The sequence below is a fragment of the Sturnira hondurensis genome, unplaced genomic scaffold (assembly GCF_014824575.4).
Source record: "Sturnira hondurensis isolate 20B ecotype Veracruz unplaced genomic scaffold, ASM1482457v3 Scaffold0008640, whole genome shotgun sequence".
Taxonomy (NCBI): domain Eukaryota; kingdom Metazoa; phylum Chordata; class Mammalia; order Chiroptera; family Phyllostomidae; genus Sturnira; species Sturnira hondurensis.
Window position 1 is genome coordinate 5,399,597 of NW_028081271.1, and position 25,381 is coordinate 5,424,977.

Below are 25,381 nucleotides of genomic sequence, written 5' to 3' on the forward strand. Positions count from 1 at the left end.
ATGGGCTCTGATCGGGGCCCTAAGAGAAATGACAACCCGGACATGCTGCCTCCTTCTCTCCCCTCTCCCCTAGAAGTGGCCCAGGAAAATCACGAGCCAGCATCTGGGCCAAACCAGAACCGCCCTGGTCCCTTCAACAAGTCAATGCCAAGAAGGCCAGAAAGGCCGGGGGGGTGGGGGGGTGCGGGGCGGGGGGAGAGGCGTCCTGTCCACAACCTGGGGAGACTCCAAGTCACAACCACCAAACACAACTTTCTTGGACTGTCTTCAAATTCTCATTGAAGAGACGAATTGTAAAAAGGTATCCGGGGAATGAATACTCGAGGCATTTTGAATATGAAAGGGGCAGTGACATACGGAGAACTAGTGACCGAGTTTTCTAATTGACACAGTATACGCTGAATACTTGAGAAAACGTCAGGTCTTATAGGTGTGCATGGTCAGGGAGTTGCTCTAAAATACCACGCACACACGCATGCACAGGCACGCACACACCCACAAGGTAAAACAAAATGTCGATAATGGCTACATCCAGACGAGAATTTGCCGCATTACATTTTCTGATCCTGAGGCTGGTCAAACGATCTACGCATACTTGCAAACACTCACAATAAAAAGCAGGCAGCCCTGGCCAGGGCCCCCATTCATGAGCTGGTTAGAGCGCTGCTTTGATGAACTTCCCCGCTGGTCCTTCCGAGGAACCCAAAGGACCTGTTTCCTCACCACCTTGCTCCCAATTTATTCAAAATAGGAGGAAGAAGGAAACAAATATATTCAAATCCAATATCACTTTTACATTAAAAATAAGTGAAAGAAAATAAGGTGACTGAAGGGAAAGGAGCCAAAAGAAACCAGATTGGAGAGATATCTGAAGTGATCCCCTGAAGCCAGAAGCGACAGTCGTTTTTTAAAAACCAAGTTGCAATAACCTGTCTGCTTGTGAGAAGCAGCCACAGTCCGGCTTTGAGCTCTCGGCAGGTGACACAGTGATAAGGCCGGACCCGCTATGCGATTCACTGTGTCCTTCAGATTAAAAATGAGAGGGAGCTGGAAGAGGAAAAGGCATTTGCTCAGAACTGCTACATTCCTGCTGGTCGGGGAGAAAACTCTCTCTGGCCCTCTGAAGGAAGCCACAGCCTGTTATATTTAGCTGCTTTTCTACATTATAGCTACATAATTTCAGGCGTTCTTTATTTTTAGGGATACTGTCTTCCTTATTCATCCCTCCCAGGAAGGGTCAATTAAACTGAGAGGTTGAGGTGGGCAAAGCAAGGAGTGTGTACGTTCATTCACGGGATGGGGAGGAACGACATGATGCTTCTTTTTTAGGACAGGCGGGCACCCAAACAAGGTTTCACAGTAAAGATAAACAGAAGACATTTTTACATCACTACGCTGTACACCTGAAAGTAAAATAATATTGAAATTCAACTGTAATTCACAAATAAAAAGTGAAAAAAATTAAGAGAAAACGTCTTTAAAATACAAAACAAAAGTTTTCTTCAAAACCATCCGTGTGGTCCACTCCCAGCATCACACCCTAGGGCCTCCAACCCCACAAAGCCAGGAGGAGCAAGCGAGGAATTTAGAGAAAAGGAAGAGAGTGAGAAAAACACAGCCAGAAGCTTCCCATAAACCGTCATGCACAACAACAGTAAGCTGACACTGTAAGTCAGCGGGAGGCTGTGGTCTGAGATGATGACAAAAACCTTTATACAATAACTGTCATCTTACCATCACTTTTGCTTGGCTGATCTTTCTTTTTTTTTTTTTTTGCAATTAACAAATGGAAGATTTTGAACAATTTCACTTTTAGAGATCCACACGCACATGCTTTATAAGGATCTCTCTCTCTCTCATACACCCGGGCGCACACACACACACACGCACACACGCACACGCACACGCACACACACACACTCTCCCACTTACCTTGTTCAGCCACTTCAGCCCTGGTATCGTGTTGGAGTTTATCTGTTCCTCCAGCCACGGGCGCATGCGCATCCTTTCCACCGGCATGGTGCCCCTCTGTGGAGAGAAAGTCAACGTCAGGCATTTATGTCGCTGACTGTCCTGTCCACACAGCAGAGTTCTATACCCTCTTCTACGGACCCCACCCCTCCCTCATCACCGCACGGCTTAGGTGTGGTGTCCGCGGGAGGTTGGGGCGGGGGCACAGTAAGGGCTCTGCCCCCAGCCCTCTGTCCCAGTTTGAGCAGTCGGTCTCAGGGGAGAGCACCGTCACTGCAGCCTGAGCCTGCTCTCAGCAGGGTCCCAGGGACGGTGGCTGGACTGGCAGGAACTCAGCCACCCCGAGGGCCCAGCCACCTTCTGGTGACCTTGCCGAAAGCTAGGCCTTGCCCCTCCCAACCAACCTGTGTTTACAGCAAACACCTCCACCACCCCAGGCGCTCAGAGCACCAGCAGTCTTCGGCCACACTGTTCCCAGGGACGAGGGTGGATAGTGCAAACCACTGTGGGAGAGGTGTACTATATAACCCATTCATTCCCTGGGAGTATCTGGCTTACAGAAATGCATTGAACCCCAAATATCGCCACTTCAAAGCTCTAGAGAAATCGCTTTGCTTGGGTGCAAGGTCCCGCACCAAATCGCATTCCCTCCCTGGTCCTCTACTCTTGGGGCTCACGGGCATCCCCCCTCTGCTTCGGCAGGTGAATGCGCGCTCTCCCTCCCTCCCTCAGGGGCCGTTCCTTCCTGACGCCTCGCCTGCCACCAGCCTGACAGCTTCCTCTCCTCCCTTTCCTTTTAACCGACTTTCCCTCCGAAAACTGTTTCGTGGGCTAAACCCCTTTCCTCTACCAGCCCACATAATGCTGGTCCCTCCTTTCGTATAGATTCTAGGACAGTCTTTCCCATCAAAGTTCATCCTAGGTCAAATCACTAAGTACTAACTACCGGTTCATCTTCATCCTACTTACACACAAATCTCCACTTAATGCGCGTTCAAAAGCCAGGATGAGGCCAATTCAAGCCTCCATCCTACAGGACTTTGTGGACAGCATGACGTAATCTTCTTTCTACCCTTAGCTGTCTCTTCTTTCTTTTACTCCTTTCCTCTGCGGGGGGGCGGGGGGGGGGGAGGACAGGGAGATCTCTGAAAATGCTATTCAGATGAATGCCATTTGGGCTAAGAGGATCCAAGTCTCATCTAGTCCCCCTTCCAGCTCCCAAAGGACTTCCTCCCTCCTCTGCCCCCAGCTCACATCAAAAGTATCACCGTGTGAACCACGTGGGGCCCTCGCCTATGGGGCAAAGTCAATACCAGAACTAAGTCCCAGAGCCTGCCTTTCCCTTGCACGTCTCTCCCGGTGCAGATGCACTCACTCTTGCAGATGTCCTCCGTTTCTTGCTCACACCAAGCCTTCTTCCCCTCCTTCCCGGCCTTGCCCATTCCTACCCATCCTTCAGGGCCCAGCTGCTACCCTCCTCTTTCTCCGAAGGACTGGCCAGATCGCACCAGCCTGAAGGAATCCCTCCTCCTCCAGCTCCCACAACACTCATGGAGCTTACACACTTGCTCACTGGAAAAACCAAACCTGGCTTTCCGGAAGCTATGGTAAGCTTTATTCTCATCTAACTGAGATGTCTTTATCCCCATCTATCTCCTGCCTTCACGACGAACTTCCGGCTGTGCCCACTCTCCCTTCCTAACCGAAGGTCAGCTCCTTGAGAACAGGAACTCCACCTCTCGCACGTCTTTTTATGGTCCTACGGAGCCCAACACTGCCTTCCAGCCAGGAGACGTTCCAGACGAGAACCAGACCAGTTCTGAAGATCAGCGAAGGTGGGTTGCCATTGCAGGTGGGCTCCCTCCACCCCTCTGCCAACGAGCGGAAGGAACCTCAAGGGCAGTCTGAAAGGGCATGGAGTGGCCACAGGGAGTCCCACCTTACAGCAGCTCTCGGTGGTCCCCAAGTTATTCCACTCATTCATTCATCCACCTATTCAAGTCGTTTACTAAGAAATACACTCCGGGAGCAGGAAAAGGTAAGACATTCCCTGCCATCAAGGAAGTTCTAGCCTAATGGAAGATAGGAAAAAAACAGAATTACTGTCCTGCACAAAGAGCCCTGTTCACAGAATGACAAGGAATGACAGCTGAGCTCTGGGAGCACTGGGAAAGCTGGTCACAGGAGATTCCCTTGGGTGACTGGCCACTCGAAGGGCTTTGCCCAACAGGGTGATGACCGCCAGCCCCATCTCCACATCTCAAAACCCAGAGAGGGGACAGAGAGGTCCGGAGCAGTGAAGAAGGTGGAGGGGGGAGGGGGAGTGACTACAGGAGTCACAAGCTCTTCTGAGGGGGCTAACACGACAAGCAGAGCTGGTGGGGACCCCCCGTCCTGGTCTCCCTATGCTTAGCAACATGAACCAAGGAAGGGATGTAGAAATGGCCACACTTCCGATGCGCTGTTACAATCGTGTATTTCTTCCTGTATTTTTTTTTTCACGAATGACCCATTTAGAAAAAATGGTCACCTGGAATATTTCAAAAACATTTGTCTTTAAAACAAGAACTTACATGGGGAGTTACAGTCAACTTCATTATTTGTGGATTCCATATTCCCAAAGCCTCCTACTCACTAAAATTTATTTGTGACACCCCAATCAATACTCGGGGTGCTTTTGTGTCCTCGGCAGATGTGCACAGAGAGGTAAAAACTTTGGGTCATCCAACACACAGGTTCCCAGCCGTAGTCCGAAAAGATGACATTCTCTCTCATGTCAGCTCACAGTATAAACAAATGTCCTCTTCACTGTCTAGTTCGTGCAACATGTTTCTCGTTTTTCTGCTCTGTGCTGTGACTTTTCTGTTTAAAGATGACCAGCAAGAAGGGTCGGTCTGAAGTGCGGACCAGTGTCCCCAAGCTCGAGAAGGCTGTCCGTCATGCGCCTCGTGGAGAAAACGTGTGCTGCAGGCATGAGTCACTGCGCTGCTGGCTGTGAGTTGAACGTTACTGAATCGACCATTATCAAATAAGCAGGTTCTTAGGGAAAGCAAATAAAACCAGATTACCCATTGGAGGATGACAAGGCTGTGAACGGAGGCTCCCGGGAACCTAATGTCTTTGTAAGAAGAGGAAAATCTGGCCAGAGACACACACAGACAGAGAGAGACGATGGCCACGTGAGCTCAGAGGCAGAGACTGGAGAGGCAAGGACAGGCCCTCCCCTGCAGGTTTCAGAGAAGGAGCAGCCCTGCCTATACTTTGATTTGGGCTCCTGGTTTCCAGCGTTGCAAAATGAACCAATATCTGTCCTTACGGCAGCCCGCAGAAGGCACTCTGCATCTCGTCACAGGGCCCCAACCGGGACTACAGGTCAAGGCATCCCCAGGTTGTGAGGAGGAGGGGCAGACAAGGCTGAGGCCCTGGGGCAGGAGCACCTGCTGCTGGAAGGCCTCAGGAACCGGGAGCCAGAGCCAGGCAGGCCCTGCAGGGCCCGGAGAACCAGCCGAGGATGATGCCCGTCATCCCAAGGCTAAAGAGGAAACCGGAGACGTATGTGAATGAGAGAGAGGGTGGGTTTTATTAACAGTAAAGGTAAGTACAGATCACAAAATCCAGACCAGTGATTCACCAACTTTAATGTGCAGACAGATCTCAACTCAGTAAGTCTGGGTCAGCCTTGTGATTAACAAGCTCCAAGGTCCCTAGTCTTCCACCCAGGAGCAAGGCTGCAGACTAACTTGTATTTTGACGAGTCACCTGGCGCTCCTGGGCGAAGCCCCGTCCCCCTGGCGGGCAGGCCTCCTTAGCGTCAGCGCCAGATCTGGCTGCGTCGTCTACACGTCGGCCCAACCCCTGGGCACATCCTGCGCTTTCTAACCAGGATGTGGCTCAGCCAGGCCTGACACAGTGTCACTCTCGAACCAAAAGACTGCGGAAATCACACGTGCAAAATGTGTTCTCAGCCTTTAGTCAGGACTGCCATTAATGATAAGCAGATTTTTAGGAAGAGCAACTACAGCAAGTATGTTAGCAGAAAAGGGAAACTGGTGTAAAGGCTTTACTTATTTCAGATTCTTTTATTTTTTAATAGCCAGGACACGCCCGCTGATACACAAGGAAAAGCCAACCTTTACGTGAAGGCACTTCCTCTTTTCCACTTGACTTTCTAGCGAGCCCCACCCCCCTCACTGAACAGGGAATGAACTCCCTGTGGTCTTGGCACATGACACAGAGGACAGAGGGTGCAGTTTGACACAGCTTGCTCCTGAGGATCAGAATTTGAGTATGCGCTTGTAATTCTGTGAAAGAAAGCAAAGGTAGAATTCTACATGGAACCTAGTGCCAGAAACTCATCATTTAGTTTGGCACCGAAAATACGTTTCCGGAGATTAGAAGGCTGGGATGACGATCACAGAGGGCCAAGGGACTGAGTACTGAGAGTGCTGAGAAGAGGCTTAATTATAATTACTTGGCGTGTGTCTTCCAGCCTCCACCAACGGCATTCAAAATGATAGACTGGCCTTCTTTCTAGAAGGCAAGTTTGTCAGAGGCACCCGTGCCCCGGCCATATGAAAGTTGAAGAAAGTTGAAGGAGGCATGGAACCGGGTGGAAAAGACACAGAGAATCAAAATACACTAGAAACCAGGGCACATCTGTGCTAGTCCTGACTTTGCCGTTACCATGGGGTATCCTTGGCTGGTCACTAAATCTTTCTAGTCCACACTTTGACCATCTAGAAAAGTGGAAAGCTTCATGAAGATACCTTCGGGGGTTGCCTGAGATTCTAGGGATCCTTTCGTCACATGAAGGCTCATTATCCAATTGCACTTTTGGGGGAGCTATTAATCCTGCTCGTTGTGCTGTTTTTAAAAGTGAAGTACTAACATTTTATGATTCTATACATCTAAAACAGGAAGTATCTACCCTGGAGCCTGACAAAAGGTGCTTTCTAAAATCAGCTATGGTGACACCTTTGAGTTCAGGGGTTGGGGTCATCCTCAAAACCACGGCATGGGCTGTAAATCAACCAAGCACATGGCAGCTACTCAGAACATTCTGGCATCAGGGCTGCTGTGTACAGACACAAAGGTGGATCAACTGTGATTCCCAGGGTGTGACCCACTTCTCCCGCAAAGTTGAATACTGGCACTAACAGTGATCTTGAATTTTAACCTTAAACGCTGAGGCTTGGATCTTGGTATAGTAACAGCAATGGCTACTATTTATTGGGTGCTTGTATAGGCTAGGGTTTTCATTAAAACCAGGGTTTTCTATGAGCTTTTCATTTAATTCTTGCAGCCCCGGGAGGCAGGAGTCTAGGGAGCCCGAGCCCAGCTCAGAAACCCTCTGTGCACCTCACTTCAGGAAGTGGTCGGCATGGCCTTGTCACTGCTCTCCCTGAGCCTTCCCTAACTTCCTCTCTACTAGGCTTACCACTGACATGCGAATCCGCCTACGATACCTCTGAAAGCATGTTAATGTTCCGTTCGAGGGACTTCCAAACGTCCCTGCTGGATCCAAGGTAACAAAATCCTTGGGTGAGAGACGGTTGCTTCTGGTACCACCCCCGGAGCCTTACAATGACTACTCAACGGAAACAATGGAAGGCGGATGACAATGGAAAGATGTCTTCACAGTACTGCGAGAGAGTAACTACTCCTCAAAAATTTTATATTCAGTGAATATCTCTGTCACGAATGAAGAGGAAATAAAGGCATCAAAGAGAACCTTAGAGAATTTCCCACCAGTCGCCCTATAGCTCCTTAGTGAAGGTCACGCTCCCAGGGTCATAGGAGATAGGTCAAAACTGGGCACAAGAGAAGGTGAAAATATGGGCACCAGGACACTAAGCAAAGGGCTAAAGGCTGAGTCTGCGCCTCAAAAGCTGACCCCAGCAATGCTCGGCCCCACCTCTCGCAACTGCACCGTCTGTTATAAATAAACCCTTTCTTGCCGCCTAATGGCCCTCCCCACACGGCCACGGGCCCGCCCCTCTTACCTGCCTGCAGAAAGGCTGCCCCCCCACCACCACAGAAGCTAGTTCAAGTCTATTTTCATCCATGAAAACTTCTCTCACAGCCATAGCCACCAGGCCCTTTTCTCCTATAGCAGGTATTAGCTGCAGGACCCAGTCATCCAGAGTGTCAATAAACGTTCCTTAAATACGTAATTGTTACAAAAGAAAAAAGAAAAAGGTTCGGTGCTTAGTTGGTAGGAGCACTGTCCTGATACTCCAAGGCTGTGAGTGTGACCCCCCAAGTCAGAGGACACACACGAAACCACCAGGGAATCCATAAGTAAGTGGAACGACAAACTGATGTTTCTCTCTCTCTTTCTCTCCTACCCCCCCCATTCTCTCTCTCCCTTCCTCCCTCTAAAATCAATAAATACAGAACAATTTTTTTAACTGTGCTATGTGCAATGGAGGAAGGATTCAAAAATGTGTACGACATGATCACTACCCTCAGGGAATTAACAAGGTAACTGGAGATATGAGGCATAAATCATATAAAGGTACCTAATACTACAATTATAATAATAAAAGACTGCAATGGAGATCAGAAGGCAGTGCAGGATTAATTGCCAATTAAGAAAACTAGTTCATAAGGAACACCTAAACATTATTAGATGGGTCTGTAAGGGGAAGCTATGTGGTAAAGAGCTTACAGGGTGGAGAGGAATTGCCCAGGCAAAGTAGGGGAGGTGGGCCAGGCCAGGTGAAGGTTGATGGACACAGCCAGAGCAGGGCAGAGGAGGATGTGCGTGCTGATGTCAGCAGAGCACGTGACAAAGGCACCGATGTCGGTGGGGCTTCGAAAGAGGCACCTGGCACGCAAGACAAGTGCACACTGGCTATTTTACGTAAATCATCTCTCAGCTTCACAACGGCCCCAATCAGTTCAATATTATCACCCCCAGCTTGGAGATGAGGGAACGTATAGCTTGAAAACGTAAGAACAACAACAGCCCAAAAAAAAACAACCAGAAAAATGTGTCCAAGCCCCCAGAGGAGGAACCAAGGTTTGAACCCAGACCCTTCTGGAAGGTCTCAAACGCCCAGCCAGAGACTGAGCTCGTTCCCAGAGAAGACAAAAAGTGTCCGAGTGACCATGTTTCACTGTCACAGACCAAGCAGCACTTCGCACCCCGCAAGTGCAGGCAAGGAGGTAAGTTAGAAGCTGCCGCTCTGGTCCGGGATTGAGGCGGCAGGCGCACGCAGGGGAAAACACAAACGGCAATCAATACCCTTGGAGGGATGCAGTAGCAACTTTCAGCAGTAATTTTTCCAGGATATAAAATCCTTCAAACAGACATTCCTCTCACATGACACCCTACACCCCTCCCACTGCTTTTAGTGTTCCTTTTTTTTTTTTTAGCAAAAGCAAGAGTCTCAGCAAAAAAGTATGTGAACGGAGAGGAAACCGGAGTTGAAAATTGAAAAATCATCCCCCACGTCATCGTCGTCGCCACCATCACATTCGTTCCAGTGTTTCCTAGGCATCGGGCACCAAGCGCTTTTCCCGCCCGACTTCGTCTAACCCTCAAACCGGCTACATGAGGTGCAGTCGCTTATTTCCCGCCTGCAGGTGAGGACACGAAGGAGTTGCTCCCCGAGCTTCAAAGCTGTGAACTGGTGAAGTCGGATTCCAACCCAGATCGCCGGGACCTGGAGAACACGCCCCACCCTGTAGAGGAGTGTTGTTCAAACCTCACGTCGCAACCCAATCCATTTATTGGATTACGACGGGCACTTTCACGGTAATGTGTGAGAATACAGACTGGAAACTATGAGAGGCCCCCAAACACAAGCGTGCATGGTTTTGTTGGAGTTGTGTTTCAAATTTACATTATACTGGCTCTGTGGTCAAAAAAGGATAACGAGCATTGCGCGGGGCTGAACTGCTTGCCAGATGCGTGCACAGATGTGTGTGAGCAAGTGGGTGGCGAGTGGAAGCGGAAAGCAGAGGAAAAACAGCAAACTCTCAGAACTGTACTGACTCCTGGCAGACAGAAGTGAAATGTACGAGCAGATTAATAGCATGTTCAGAGCTGAGATACAGTAATATCACTCTGCATATTAGGGGAGGGCTTTGGGACGTGCCCAGTCAGCGCCACTCAACACTTCTCTGCCTACAGCGTTCAGATCACGACACACTCCCGTGGGACCCTGGGGGACGGAGTCAACACTGAGCCAAAGTCACGAAGTCGGAGAGACATCGAACGTTTCGCGGGCATGCCTGACACGGAGGAAAGCACACCTCTCAGTGTGCACACTGTCCCCACTGACGCAGAAGCCAGTTTAAAGGTCTTACTACACCTCAGGAGAGTTAGTGAGCGATGGAAACCAATTGTATGATATCTGTTGCCTCCCTGATGTGAGACTTGTTTCACACATGTATTGTTTTCTTTCACTGAACCTTTAAAAAGACGCATGTCAGTCTCTAACCCAATTTTGCTCAAGGTTCTAGGCACCTTGGGCATGAATTCTCCTACTATGTGGATCTTTTAGAAACCTGACTTTGAATGACATGGCAGGATTGCTGGAAATGGTTACCCTAAATATATCATAATCCACAGTTATATTCTTCTGTTCACCTAAACTAGCATCCCGAAACTGCGCGTGCAATGTTATTACCTGGGGAATCACAAAAACACCCCATGGCCCTTTCCTAGACAGACGGAATAAGCACCTCCTGGGCTTAGGAACCAGGAATGACTCACTGTCCCAGGGAACGTCTAGTTATCGCTGGGACAGCACGGCCATTCAGTGCCCACTCGCCCAGTGGTCTTCCGGATTCGACGGCTAACAAACGTCTCCTCTTGGGTCATGACAGATGGGGAGACCAATGACGAATAGATTTCGTCATGAATGAATACAAGTGTGTATGAAATTAAAATTCTAAAATGCCTTTAGCCCTGGCTGGTGTGGCTTGGTGGATTGAGCGCCAGCCTGCAAACAGAAAGGTCCCTGGTTCAATTCCCATTCAGCGCACATGCCTGGGTTGTGGGCCAGGTCCCCAGTTGGGGGCCTGTGAGAGCCAATGGACCGATGTTTCTCTCCTTCTCTTTCTCCCTTCCTTCCCCTCTCTCGAAAAGTAAATAAATAAAACCTTTAAAAAGTTAAAAAAATAAAATAAATTAAATTAAATTCTAAAATGCCTTTAAATACCACAGACCAAGTTTCTCATACTGAGAATCACCCAAATGAGAGTTTTGCATATTTGCCATTCTACCCCCCGTGTTCTCATTAGGCATGTTTTCTATACGCATTTAGAAGACATTACCCTGAAGCTACTTTACTAAAATGACCCTGGCTCTGACCACAAACTGCTCTGGTACCCGAAACCGTGCAATTCAGCCTCTGGTGGCAACTGCTCTGCATCACACCCTGAAACCGACATCTGGCCTCCACATGTGCGCTCCAAAGACACCAAAATATCACCGGAACTGGGCACCGTGGTGACCCAACGGGCCCTCCAGGAAACAGTGCTCCCTCCAGGGAGCGTGTGCCATCTGGGGGTGCCCTCTCCCCAGAAGCCCCACCCCGACAGCCACCCTGCCCCGCTCCCCGGAAGGCCCACCCCCCCCACCCCGTTCTTGAAGCTCACGTGTAGCAATTCAAGGCAGGACCCGGTCATAACACCAAGACCGAGGGCTCTTCAGGGCACGTCACCTCTCCTGTGCTTTCAGACTCTGCGGGCCTTCCCTGCTTCTGCCTCGGCAGCTCCTGCCCTCAGTCCCCACCCTCACACCCCCTCCCTCCCTCCCTCCTGCACTCAGTCCCTGCAGATGGTCTTGCCTCCAACTTCGGAGAGAAAACTAGAGGCCACAGGCTCTTCTTCCCGACCTTCTCACACCCCTCCCTCCTCACACCCACACCCTCCTGTGCCCTCCCTTTCCCTCCTCCCCACCAGGTGGGCAGTGACGCCTCTCTGCAACAGGGCACGGGGCAGGATGCAGAGGAGGAATTCTCGGATTCCTTTCAGGTCTACTGAGCTTGAAATATGTTTGCAGTGTCCGAAAAGGGAGGTTGGGTGGGCAGTGAGGTATGTGAGGCTCGGGAAAATGGCCAAGCGCCCCTTCACTTATTGTTCAAACGCCATCTCTTCCCCCACCTGTCATGGCCAGCGCAAAGCTTCCTTGAATTCAAAACATACACTGCCTCTAACATGTATCTGATGCTGTCTCCCTGACATTCTCACGTGCCTTAATCCACAGGGACAAGCACTCGCATCCAGCTGCAAACCTACTGGAAACCCAATAATGCTACGTATGTCAACTATGTCGTCTTGTACTTCACACCCAGCAGGCCCCCAGGAAACACAGACCAGCCCTATCCAGCAGTACTGGACATGTTCTCCATCTCCCCAGCCCTACAAGGTAGCCACTAGCCACGCATGGCTCCTGAGCACCTGAAATGTGGCCGATGTGAATGAGGAACCAGCTGTCCCAGTTTCAAGGCTGGTTCTCGTGCTTGCAAATCGCAGTGAGTGGTCAGGTTTCTGTGAAAACAAAGTATCTTCACCGAACACCCTGTGGGGTCCCTGCGGGGTCCCTGCAGAGGCCGGTTCCCCACCCATCACTGAAACTGTCCTATTTTGAGAATAGCCTGGTTTCTAAAAGCCTGGCTCACACTCCTCCAGCTTAACCCCCTTTTGGAAGGTGTTCTGTTGGTGAGCTTCTGCTCGAGTAACTCCCACACTGGTCCAGACCCACGCACACCGGCAGCTGGCAGGCACAGGGCACACACCCCGTAACGACAGGAACAGCAGCAACAAGTATTAAATGTGTAACAGTCTCGAGCAAGTTCTAAGCTCATTACGACCATTAGTTCATTCACAGCAGTCCTACAGGTTAGGGGCTACTGAAATAAATCCCCAAGTTCCAGGTGAAAAAACTGAGGCACATAAGGTGAAGTAACTTGCCCAAGGCCACAGAGGTACTGGGTGTCAGAGCTCAGATTTAAACAGGAGCGTTAGCCTGTGGCCTTTGAGGCCAAAGTGAGGTCTATTTAATGAGGAATCGAGGCCCCATGCCTCCCAGTCTGACCCAGCGTCCTCCTTGAAGGGGCCTCAGCCAGGGCCAAGGCTTCCCACAGACACAAAGTCATGGTCATGGATGTTCAATGGAGCATGACTTATAACAGCCAAACATTTCAATCAATGCAACTACCAGCCAGTAGGAAGATGATTAATACAATGTGGTAGATTCAAATAATGGAATATTGAGACTATAAAAGACTATTTCATCTGTGAGGGGAAATGCTCAGAATAGATAAGCTAATACAGAACGAATATATATAATTACATACTCTATGTATACGTTTTTTGCGTTCTGTGTTAGTACTATATAAGTTAGCATAGTCCAGATTATAATATGAGTTCATACGTAGAGAAAAAGCAGGGAGTAGGGGTCAATGTCAACCATCAGGGCAACACCCTTCGAGGACCTCCTGGGCCAGGGGCGGCTGCCCCACGGCCGTTGAGTCTGGGCGCTGACACAGTACTTGCTCCTTGGACAGTACTGATGACACAGCGCTGCAGCCGCCGCAGCCAGCTCGCAGAGGCAGCCAGTACTGCCTAGAATGGGACTGACAACGGGCGGCTGCGGGGGATGGGTGTCTGGGGGGGGGCGGGGAATGGGAGCAGTGTATTGGGTAAGGAAGGTTCCCGAACAGTCAGAGTCATGGGCTGCAATGCTCTTGCAGCACGGGGTGTCTTGAGAGGTACAATCCCCATGGGGCGTCATCAAGTCCTACCACATCCCAATGAGTGCCATCCCGCGTTCACTCCAAGCCCTAAGATTTTCGAGAGTGCTGATGTCAGCAGAGGACCCTCATTTCAGGTTAGAAAATAAGAACAACACAGCAATAGGGAGCATTCTTCTCCAAATAACTGAGCAAGCTTCCTTTTACCTTTCATTCCTCCGTCCTTCCCTCCCTTTATGAATAATTGAGTCCAAAAGCCCATTAATGAAACTGAGCAAAGCAGATATACTAGATTGAATAATCTTCCCCCAAATCCATGTCCACCTGGAGCCTGGGAATGTGACCCTATTTGGAAATAGGTCAGATGTAACTGTGTATAAATGACGCCATGCTGGATTTGAACGGGCCCTCACTCCAGCATGACCCGTGTCCTGACACCAAGAGGGACAGCTGGACAGGGACACACACAGAGAGGAGAAGCCACGTGGGGACAGAGGCACAGACTGAAGTGACGTATTTACAAGGCATGGAGGCCAAGGATCACCAGCTGCCTCCCGGTGCCAGGGGAGCGGCATGGAGCGGAGCCCCGCTCAGTCACCTGAGGGGACCAACCATGCCTGCACAGGGATTTCTGACTCCGGGTACTCCGTTATGGCAGCCATGACAGACGTAACATCATGGGCATTAGGGGAGGGGGACAGGGACATCTCCTGTGGGGGAATGGCAAAAAGAGGGTGTCCACTTTGCGGGTAGGAGGCAGGAGCATCTGTGTGTGGAATATTCATGCCCATGCGGGGCAGCAAGGACAGATGCAGGCGGGAGACCGGGCTGAAGTGGGGTGTCAGGGCCCCCGCTGAGTGAACAGGCATGTGCAGGAGCAACAGCCCCACCCGGAGTGTAGGAGCCCAAGCAGTGGGGGGAGGAGGCATCCTCATTCAGGTGGGGCAGCCGTGGGGACCTGACATTGGGCACGTGCAGGCAACTGAGTTAATCATACATCTAGGATAGTGAGAGCCGTGGATAGAGAAGGAAGCTCAAATACAGAAAAAAAACAACTAGATTAATCCTCGGTGTTGAATTAGAATAGAACTGAATTCATGGTTTTTCATACATCTCAGTAAGTACAGGAAAAAAAACCCAGATACAACAGAGCACGTGTCCACGTAAGCCTATGCACAGAAGTCGGCACACACAGTCCCTAACCCGGCCCACTCAGAGGGGCTGGGGCAGCAACACACCAAGGGTGATGAGAGTGTGTAGTGCCCACATCGCAGCTTCGAAGTCACGTTCCCTGCTAAGAGGAATCAGGGCTTCTTGGGAAATGGCTGAGCCAGAAATCAAGGAAGTGCACAAAGAACTTGGGGACACAGCAAGAAGACAAGAAGACACAGCAGCCGAGGTAAAGGGCCTGCCCCCTGGCCAGCTCTGAGTTAATCTGGGCATCCAAATAATGATAAAAATGTGTCATAGCCCATGGAGTAAAACAGGGGCCCACGGAAAAGGAAACAGGGAGAGGAGAGAGCTTTTCTGTAAAGTCGAATGCCAGTTAATGAAAGTGGGGAGACGCCTGAACCAGGAGATCGTCGTTTGGCAGCTATTAGAGCTCTCACGATTCAGCCAGGAAACCTCCACAGACGCGAAAACCATCGGGCGAAAGGCTGATGAGAAATGGGGCACTTACGACGCTGCAAAGTACCTCCCACAGGTCACTTTTTATTTCAAAGGGGAAAGGTGTGACTTGACAATGGAGAAGCCCGCCAGACAGCTCCTTAAGGAAACGGTCATGAGGAACAAGTCAGTCACGCACCGGCCGAGAGGATGCAGTAAGAACCACGCAGCACATCTGGGATATTCTCAGAACCTGAACCTAACCACGAGAAAGCCACCAACAAACCCGAACTGATGGACCCTCTAGAAGACAACTGGCTTGTCATTGTCAAAAATGTCAAAGCCATGGACGTTAAGGAGAGATGAAAGAGGCATGACCCCTGAGCCCGCATCGATTTCTTTTGCTACAAGGGACATGAGAGGGATGACGGGCCAACCTGACAGGGCCTGGGGGGTGAGACGGCACCCGTGTTAAAGGCCTGACTGTGACAGTCACATTGTGGCCACACTGGAGTGTGTCCTTGTTTGCAGGAAGGGCACACTCACATATTCAAGGGGTGATGGGACCTCCTATTGGCAAGTTACTCTCCGAAGGTTCAGAAAAATGATTACCTGTACTATTTTCGCAACTTTAGTGTAAGACTGAAATTACTTGCAAAGAAAGAGCCCTGGAGAGGAAGACGTTAGCAAAACACATGAGCGCTATACCTGCAGTCCTGAGGGGGGAACACTGCCCCATTTCTGCAAATACAACAACCTCCAGAAGATTCCTTCTCGTGGTGTTCAAATCCGGCTGCTGGCAGTTTCTTCCGAAACGAGGCTCCATGACTGTACTAAGTGCATGCGTCCATCACCTTGGCCCTCCGCCCACCGGGGCCGCGCAGTGGAGCTACGATCGCCTGAGCTAGGAGCTGCGAAGACCCAATTCCGGGGAGGATGAGGAGCGATGGCCCCTGGCTCGTTTCCACTGTAGGTCAGGGAGGAAACTGGAAACGAGACGACCAGAAAGCTCCCCCGCACGTTTGGAGCCAGGCTCTCAGGTGCAGGCACCAGAGACTATCCCCCCACCCCCCGCCCCGTCCGACTTCTGCCCTAATCACAGTTACTCAAAGTTTAAAACACGAGGCGGGTCACCAAGGGAACTGGGCTCCCCTCACAGGCTCAGGTCGAGCAAAGCAAAGGAGTTAGCATGATGTGCTCAAGACGCACCCGTGTCGTCCCAAACAAGACAAACACACAAACACTCAAGGACACAGACAACAGTGTGGTGGTCACTAGAGGGAAGGGGAGGGGGCTGGTGGAGGGCAGAGGGGGTCAAAGATACGATGAGGGAAGAAGACTCGATTTTGGGGTGGTAGACGCACAATGCAACACACAGACGATGTATCATAGAACTGCTCCCCGGGAACCTACGGAATTTTATTAACTAGTGTCACCCCAACAAATTTAATTTTTAAAAAGTACAAAAAATGATTAGGATGGCAAATTTTATGTTATGTGTACTTGACTACAATAAAAAAACGTGGGGGAAAAACAAGAACCATTCCTGGGCCTCCACCAACCCGTGTTCATTAGACACTCTGCCTTCAGAGGCCCGAGTCACCTCAAGTCACCCGTAGTCACCGGGCTGCCCTCTGAGGGGCATTTCCGGCCAGCTCCGAGCCGTCACCAGAGCTCCCAAAGCTGGCATTCCCAGCGCAGTTTCATTTCCCTTCATGACAACATTCCCACTGCCACAGCCTTTCAGGAGCCGGGCTGAGAAAAGGCCCACCATGAGTAAGGGTTTCGGCTTTTTGTGTCTCACTGACCACTGTCCCTCCACTGGTGGAGTCCAGGGCCTGAATAACCTTCAGTTCTATTTTCTCTAACTTGGCTGAAGATTTTAGTAGCGACGCTGGCCTCGGAGAACGTGCGGAGCGCATACTTACTGCTCTCCGGAGAGTGACCAGCACACTGTAAGAACAGAAAGTGAAACCAGGGCGTCAGAAACAATTCCTTCCTTCAACACAGCTGTCCCCAACAGCCATCCCACCGGTTGTCACCTGCCCTGCAGCCAGAGTGCCCACCTAAACAGCACACGAGTGATCCGCTCAAAGCCCACGGGTGGCACAGGCCAGCTTCACCTCCCTCCCCGCCCTCGCTCCCCAAGCCTCCAACCAGCTGGTTGTCTGCACCAGGCCTCTGCTTCCATTGTCCCTTAGCCTCAGGAATGTCCCCTTTCACTGGTTAGCTCTGACATTCTTCAGTCTCAGCTTCAAAATCGCCCCCTCAGCAAGCCTCCTCAGTCCCCCTCCCGGCCAGCCCAGCCCCAACTAGACACTAATGCTGATCTGTGAGGCCCAAGACCAATCCTGTCTGTTTACCCCCCTGCTCCCAGGGCCTAGCGTGGCGAAGGCTGGTGCTTAATTAACAAAGAATGCATTTCTGTGCATGCTGGCAACCTGGCCGCCCAAGGGGAGCACAGCCCAGTAAAAGCAGTTACAATGGGGAGAACGATGACATACCGTGAGAAAGAACAGGTGTATATAAACGTCGTGGGGAATTCCGTCTAAGAAAGCAGTGAGTGGGACATACGTTTAAAAAATGATTTCCCATGAACAACACAGTCTATTATCTTAGGTTTTCAAGACATCGTCTGGATCTTGCTTATTTCAAAGGTTTACACATGAGAATTTATCGGTTCAAAGTATTGATGCTGACCAACATGGTGTTACCCAGAATTCGGTGGATGCCATTATGGTGACCGTATCCAAATGGACCTCCTTCTCGTGTGAATGGGGCCTTATCTGTAATTACACCTTGCCTGTAAGTCCATGGAAAGAGGGGCTGTACCTGGAAAACCCAGAATGGGACAGTCCTCTGGTGACAGAAAACAGCTACTCTGGGAACAGGCTCAATACCTTTTACTGAAAACGCTTGGACCGCATACGTCTCGGAATTCAGAAATTCTTGGATTTTAGAGAGATAACATGGTGCGTGTGTCCCACAGAACATACCATCCCCAGCAACATCTAGAGCAGAACCTGGTAATCCGGTTCAGCAACATTTCTGCCATAAAACATGAACACTCGTACCAAGTGGAATCAGCAAAATCAGTGAGCAGCTCTGGGCCGATACAGGGCAGGTGACGCTGCCCACCGGGTCACGACAAGCACTTCCAGTTTCCAGATCCATTTGGATTGCAAACGAGACATGTGGGATCTGTCATTGATTTCAAGTTATTTCTATCCTTGGCAACTATTATCGTTCCCATGTTCTACAAGAAAATCAGCGTCTTCTTCCTTAAATTGTACTTCCATTATAAGTCAATCTGGCGCACACTATGCTTAAATTAGTGAATAACAGCGCATTTTTGGTCCTGTAATGGAGAGGTTGAATGCGAATATGCATTTTCATATTGGAAAGTGGGGAAGTACTTTCGCTGAATATTTTTATAAAACTTGAAACCATAAATTGCTGTTTAAAAATTATTCTTGACTTTAAATTAGGTCTGCCTAGCAATACGTATCCATGTTTTACTTAAAACAGTTTTGATCGAGAGGGCCCACGCACCCCTGCCACTACAGTGGGGGAAGGAGGACACACACTGAAACTGCTTAGGGGACTTGGGTAGAAATTCAGTTCAGAGATCCTCGGTCACGTGCCTGGCAGTGTGAAGACAGAAAGCGTGCCAAGGCCAGTGACGGTCCAGGTGAAGGAGCCCGCAGACCCTACCTTCCTGTATAAGGGCCAAGACCCTTAAACCAGCCCTTACATCACACACATTAAATTGAACTGCTCATAAAGAGATGCATAAAAAAGGCAAAACTTGCCCCCAAATGAGCAGTCTCCTGCTTGCCCAGGAGCTACGGGTAGCAGTGGGGATAATGATGGTGACCATGGTCTGCAGAATGCCTAGAGGCGCCTAGTCCTGAGCTCTGTGCTTTCTATGCATTAGCTCACTTAACTCTCACAATAACCCCCAGATAAATACTATTTGAGGAGTCTGAAGAGCAGGAAGCTGGGGCTCAGTCTGTCCCCAAGCTGATTCCCCGTCATGCAGCAGCTCCATTATCATGAAAACAAGTGTCTAAAAACAGGCTTTCACCTCCAGGGGACAGTACTCACCGCCAATGTGCCCTTTGGGGCTGCAAATGTGATGTCAGAAAACTGGTGGATTTCCCAACGTGCACTTGGACAGCAAGCTAGCTCTGACATTTGCTTCCTCATGTTTGGAACATTTGGGGAATAGGAGTGTCAAAGTCCCCCAGGCCTACGGGTCAGAGATGTGGCGTTTCCCAACACTTCCTGTACGGTCCGGTCTTTGTGCAGGGAGAGGCGCTATTAAGAATACAAATCCCCCACAAAGGAGAATGGAACTGGGACACAAGTGGCCGGCGGGGCTTTTCCTAAAAGAGGAAGTCTTTGACGCTGTATGACCCCAGGGCTGCACTAAAGAAAACACTTCTATTTTTTAAGTGATTGATCTCACCCAATCCAGCAGCAAAGATAAGCATGGGTTGAAAACCCGAAGTCCCTAAGCAAAACTTTGTAAAACCTTCCCATCTCTACTTGACCTCCCCCCACCCCCAACCGGGATGCTGGTGACCGCGTGAGACCCCCAGCAGGCACGGGTTCCTGCAACACCTCAGAGAATCAGGCAGGGAGATCGTCACAAAGGTACAAGGTTCAACCCTGTCTCCGCATCCTCAGCCTGCAGGCAGCAGAGGGGGTATGGAAGCATGGAGGAAAGGAGCCGCTCTCTTAAGGGCTGCTGCTCCTAAAGAATGCAGAGGCCACGGGTTTTGCCCCAGGAAACTCTTCTGCCCCTATTTGATGAATCAAGAAGGAGAGTCAAAAAGCAGCCAAATCCACAGCCAGGGACCCAAGGTGGGAAGAGAGGGTCTCATCAAGGCAGACCTGTTTTGATTCCTCAGACCCGCCTGCAGGAAGCAACGGGGGCAGGAAAGGCAGCAGCAGAGGGGTGTGGAACACTGAGGGTACCAAGCCCGGCCCTATCACTTACCAGCAGGGAGGCCTCAGGCAGGCTACTGACCTATCTGTCCCCAGGGGCTGCGCCGGGACCAGATGAAGACACACGTCAGACATCTACAACAGTGCTTCCTCTCTCCCCGGTTCTATGGGTTGGAATATAAGCAGGTACACAATTTCCAGACAGCAGCTTGGTAATGGGTATCAAAGATTTTAAATGACCTCCTTTGACCCAGCCATATCACTTTTCGGCTGTTTCCCCAGGAATTTAATCATGTCTTTTTTTTCTTTAAGATTTTACTTATTTATTTTAGAGAGATGGGGAAGGGAAGGAGAAAGAGAGGGAGTGAAACATCCGTGTATGGTTGCCTGTAGCACACCCCATACTGGGGATCTGGCCTGCCACCCAGGCATGTGCCCTGACTGGGAATCAAACCTGCAATGCTTTGGTTCGCAGGCCTGTGCTCAATCCACTGAGCTACACCAGCCAGGAAGGGCTGCATATTTTCTTTAAAAAAAAAAAAATCTTTGCCTTGGCTGGTGTGGCTCAGTGGCTTGAGCACTGGCCTGGAAATCAAAAGGTCACCGGTTTGATTCCCAGTCAGGGCACACACCTGGGTTGTGGACCAGGTCCTCAACTGGGGGCACACAAGAGGCAACCGATGGATGTCTCTCTCCCTCTCTTTCTCCCTCCTTTCCCCTATTTATTTGCAAATAAATAAATAAATAAACAAACTTCAACGGTCATTAAATCTGATGCAGATACAAATATAATATCCTGTCTTATAAAAAAGAGGAGCGACTTACAAAGTTGCCCAGATAAATTACTTTCCAGATACACCTCAGTTGTGAAAATCTAACAGCATGTTTAAATCCACCGCCTTAAGAGCATTTTTTAGAAGAATTCATCAAAGGTAATCAGGACCTAAAAGGGTAGACTGACTTTTAAGAACATTCCATAAATCTGAAATCATGCCGGGGCCTCAGTTCCTAGATGACACCCGAGTCTGCAATTCAGCAAAGCAAGACTCATGCACAGATTTCAAAGCATATGGACTCACGCTCAGACCACATGTTCAGACCTTCTTTCCACGTGGAAAAATGGGAAAGGAATGGGCCCTGTTTGTCCTTGAATGAGCATGTTCTAGGAGACTCCCTTTTGCAGGTCAAGGGTAAAGCAAACTCTGAAAGACGAAGCTTCTCCTTTCGGGAGTTAAGTGGAGAGTTTATTTAAGTGGATGGCCCCTTTTGCCCTGACCAGTGTGGCTCAGTTGGTTGGGTACTGTCCCCCAAAGTGAAGGGTTGCTGGTTCGATTCCCAGTCAGGGCACAGGCCTGGGTTGTAGGTTTGGTCCCCCACAGAGGGTGCATAGGATAGGCAACTGATTGATTTCTCTCTCCCACATGGATGCCTCTCTCCCTCTCCCTCCCTTCACCCCTCTCTAAAAATAAATAAATAAAATCTTTAAAAAAACAAAACGAAACGAAGACTGTCCCTCTTTCCACAATTAGGTTGGCGTCCCTGGACCCATCCATCCAAGTCAGCAGTTTGAAAGTGCAGAAAAGGCATCTTAATCCTCATGGACACCGGGGAAGTATGGGAAAAGTGAGAGGAGACAGCGTGTGTGAGCCAAGTGTGGACAATCACCGGGACAGAGGACATGAGCACACTGGCCTGGGGCGCAGGGGCGTGGCGGGCAATGGGCAGGACCTGAGCTGTTCCAGTCACCCAAGTCGTCTCTTCCGCTCCCTCTCCACGCCCAGCCCTACAGGGGGTGTGTCTGGTCCCACCAGGAACACAGAAAAGATGAGGGGACAGGGAAAGAGGAAATGGTGAGGCTTTTAGGTACTTAAGCTTAAAAAGTCAAGTGGCAGGGCTTCTTAGAAGGGCCAGCATACTGGAACCCTCCAAGAAAACCTATTTGCACAAAATGACAAAACTCTTCGCCATCACCTGTTTTCAAGTCCACTACAGGCACACTATGCCTTCTCAAAAGACAGCCACCCAAAGAAGAAGCTGCTCTGGAAAGGCTGACCTGGAAGGGCACGGCCGACCTTGAAGGGCAGGGCCGACCTCGAAGGGCAGGGCCGACCTCTTCCCCTGTGTGAGAACAATTGATTGCCTCGCACAGGCCGCAGCCACAGGCTGGGCCTGAAGCCTCCTTCTGGCCGTTGCTGCCCCTCACCCTTGGGGGATTTCCTTCGAGTGGCCCTCTCTACCAGTAACCTCTCCCAAAAAAAAAGTTACCTAATATTATTATTACTAAGCCATCCAGTTCAGCTTTTTAGATGCAGATCAGAGACACAAACTGTAAACTTATGCACTACATCACTCATGAATTTGGTTCTATCCCTGGATGACCCATCCTGATTACCAAGAAATCCCAACTAGGAAAGACAGTAAAATTGCTAACGCAGTCTACATCCAGGAATACCTGTGAAGCAAAAACCCATCTCTCCTCGGCCCACTGCAGAACTGCCTTCAGATATTTTCAGATGTTACTGCCACTGAGCAAGTTCCCAATTGTACCTAGAAATTGGACTTGGTGTTCACCGCACTGTCACTGTTTCCACCCCCTCTGCCTGCCCTTCCCAGGACCACACCGGCTCCTTCCCTGTCCTTGTGGGAGCCAAGGGTGCTGCAGAGAGCTCCGGTCTGGTGTCAAGCACACCTGGATTCGAACCTCCCCACTCACAACCTCCATCTTCTCCAAATCTTAGTTTCCTCATCTGTAAAGACATCCTACCAGCAACCTGGCAGAGCTGCTGCGAGCAAGACGTAAAGGAGGGTCTGTCTCTATGAGGGGCAGAGGTACAGGGCAACTGCTGTGGCCTCCCCTGAGACCAGAAATCTCGCACAGCAGCGTGGACGGGGCAGACTCCCTGCTAAGGGGGAGCAGGGTGCCCTGGTCCGTGTCCCGGACCGTGAGCTCCATCTCCACTCTGCACGGTGCTGCCAGGTGAATCCTCCCGTCACATCCCGTCGGAATCCTTCAGTGGCTCCACAGCACCCGCCGAACAGAACCTGGGCTCGTGGCCACCGCCATTCGGCCCCGCCCGCCTGTCTCACTTCGTCCCCACTGAGTCCCCCCACTTTCCAAACAGCCTGGCTCACAGCTTCCTGTCCCGGAACACAAACATGCCCCACCTCGTTCACCTCTCAACCTCCTGAAACATCAGGCTCAGTACGTCGCCCATAATGTGTGGTAATTACTAAGAAAGTGGATGAATGTCTCCTATAGAACCCACTGGGGACAGGGGGTGGGGGACAAAAGGCGGATTATATGAATTGCATGTTGTGATGGATAAAACTGATTATAAACAAGCAATAAACAAGCAGAGGGGAATGATGGCAAAGACACACAACCTGACAAAGAATGACTTTTTACTACAGTCGAGACATCTTTCAGGCGAATCAAGCTAAGTATGATAACAAACTTTTGAATTATACGTATTCACTATTTTATTTTTTAAAAATCTTATTGAGCCAAGTACTTACTGTGCCAAGCACTAGGCAAATTTCTGGGGGGTAGGGGAGGGATACAAAGACGAGGATGCGATCTCTGTCCTTGAGGGTCTGCACGGTGACAAACAGCCCCCCTAACACAGGGTGCCGTCCCGAAGTGGACAGGGGAGACGCAAGCCAAGGATGCTGAAACTTCAGACGACGCACTTGATGGTGGTATAGGTACCCCGTGCAAACGGAACACGGTTTGGAGGTCTGGGTTCAGTCTCTGCATCAGACTCACCCCTCCCTCATTTCACTAGCCTCACAGCTGATGGGGCCGTGCATTTCACACAAGCGAAGTTTTTGGAAGGCATTTTGGGGGAGTTTCACTGTATTACACAAACACCCAGAACGGAGAGAGAGAGAGAACTCTGGAAGACTTCGAAGTTTGGAGAGGGGGCACCTGAAACGGGCCCGGAAAGGTAAGACAGTCTCAGGTGGTTGAGAAGGAAAGGTATTCCATGCAAAAGAGTCACAGCTGGCCGTCCGGACGGGAGTGTGCCTGGCACGTCTGAAGCAGCAGGAACACCAGACACGGTGCCCCTGGCACTTGGGGGCATGGGGCACAGAAACGGCTACACCTGCACCTTGACAGGGCCCTGCTGTCTGACAACACCCAGGGCACTGCAGTAGAGGTCACTGAGCTTCCCGACTGCTCCCTGGTCCTGTCCCTCACTGGAAAACACAGCACATGGGTCCAGTCAGCTCTAAGGTACTACGGAGGGGTCCATGTCTGGACAGGACATAACACATGGACAACTGGGTCAATCATTATGATTTAACTCAACCAACATTTATCGAGTCCTGGGCATTGCTGAGCCTTCACATAGCAGGCCCTCCAAAATAGTATAACAAGTCAAAAAGGCAGTCACTGATAACAGATGTAAAACATGGTATACTGAAATAGGGCAATGAACTATCCAGAGCCTTTGAATAAGACCTTCAAACCTTATCCCGACAACAAAGTGAAGTGCCCAGCAAATATCCAACCAATGCTACCTGCACAGCTGGACGGCTGAGCCGTTCCAGGCTCCGAGCACCTGGTGGTGACACCATTCCCACCCCAGTGGTGCTGTACAGATGCCAGCGGCTCCCTCTGGGCTTCCTGAGTCCCTGTAGTTTAGGCCTGACCCTACAGTTCCAGGGACCGGCACTCCCAGGGTGTCACTCAGACAGCCTCACCAAGCGTGCCTCCTGCCCGGGGAAAGGAGCCTCCCCACCCAGCAGCCCAGGCCCGCTGCTGAGCCACCGGCAAGCCCCAAGCCCTCTCTGAGCCACGAGGACACCCCATCCTGAAAATGCCGGCCATGCCAAGGCGTGGCTCCAGGGCGCCCTGCCCTGCTCTCGGCTCCCTGACTTGGGTTTCTCCTATGACATCAAGAGAGCGGTCGCTACCTCCCCCTCACCTGAGTACTGCAAACCTATTCACAATCACGTCACTCTAGGAACCAAATCCAAACACACCAAAGAGAGCACTGAAAATCTTTTTGTCCCTGTGCGTCACTTCCTCCTAGAAACGTGTGCCAGCACTTCAAGGATGGGCCTTGTTCTTGGTGAAAGCACAGCCCCTCCCATCGGGGAGGACGAAGGCAGCCCTCTGGGAGCTCAGCTTA

At 50.5% G+C, this 25,381-nt stretch overlaps 1 protein-coding gene across 4 annotated transcripts in view; it reads right to left on the bottom strand.

The window, feature by feature from the left end:
- Positions 1 to 25,381, bottom strand: part of IRF2 (interferon regulatory factor 2) — a 73,245-nt gene that overhangs the window by 32,970 nt on the left and 14,894 nt on the right. For 2 of the 4 annotated variants that reach the window (XM_037055152.1, XM_037055153.1), the window contains exon 2: positions 1,933 to 2,028. In XM_037055152.1, the coding sequence (XP_036911047.1) occupies positions 1,933 to 2,019 (87 nt within the window). In that variant the 5' untranslated portion in view covers positions 2,020 to 2,028. Of the gene's footprint in view, positions 1 to 1,932; positions 2,029 to 10,233; positions 10,247 to 12,387; positions 12,478 to 25,381 lie in introns of those variants that run through there. The other 2 variants (XM_037055156.1, XM_037055154.1) reach the window with 2 other exon arrangements.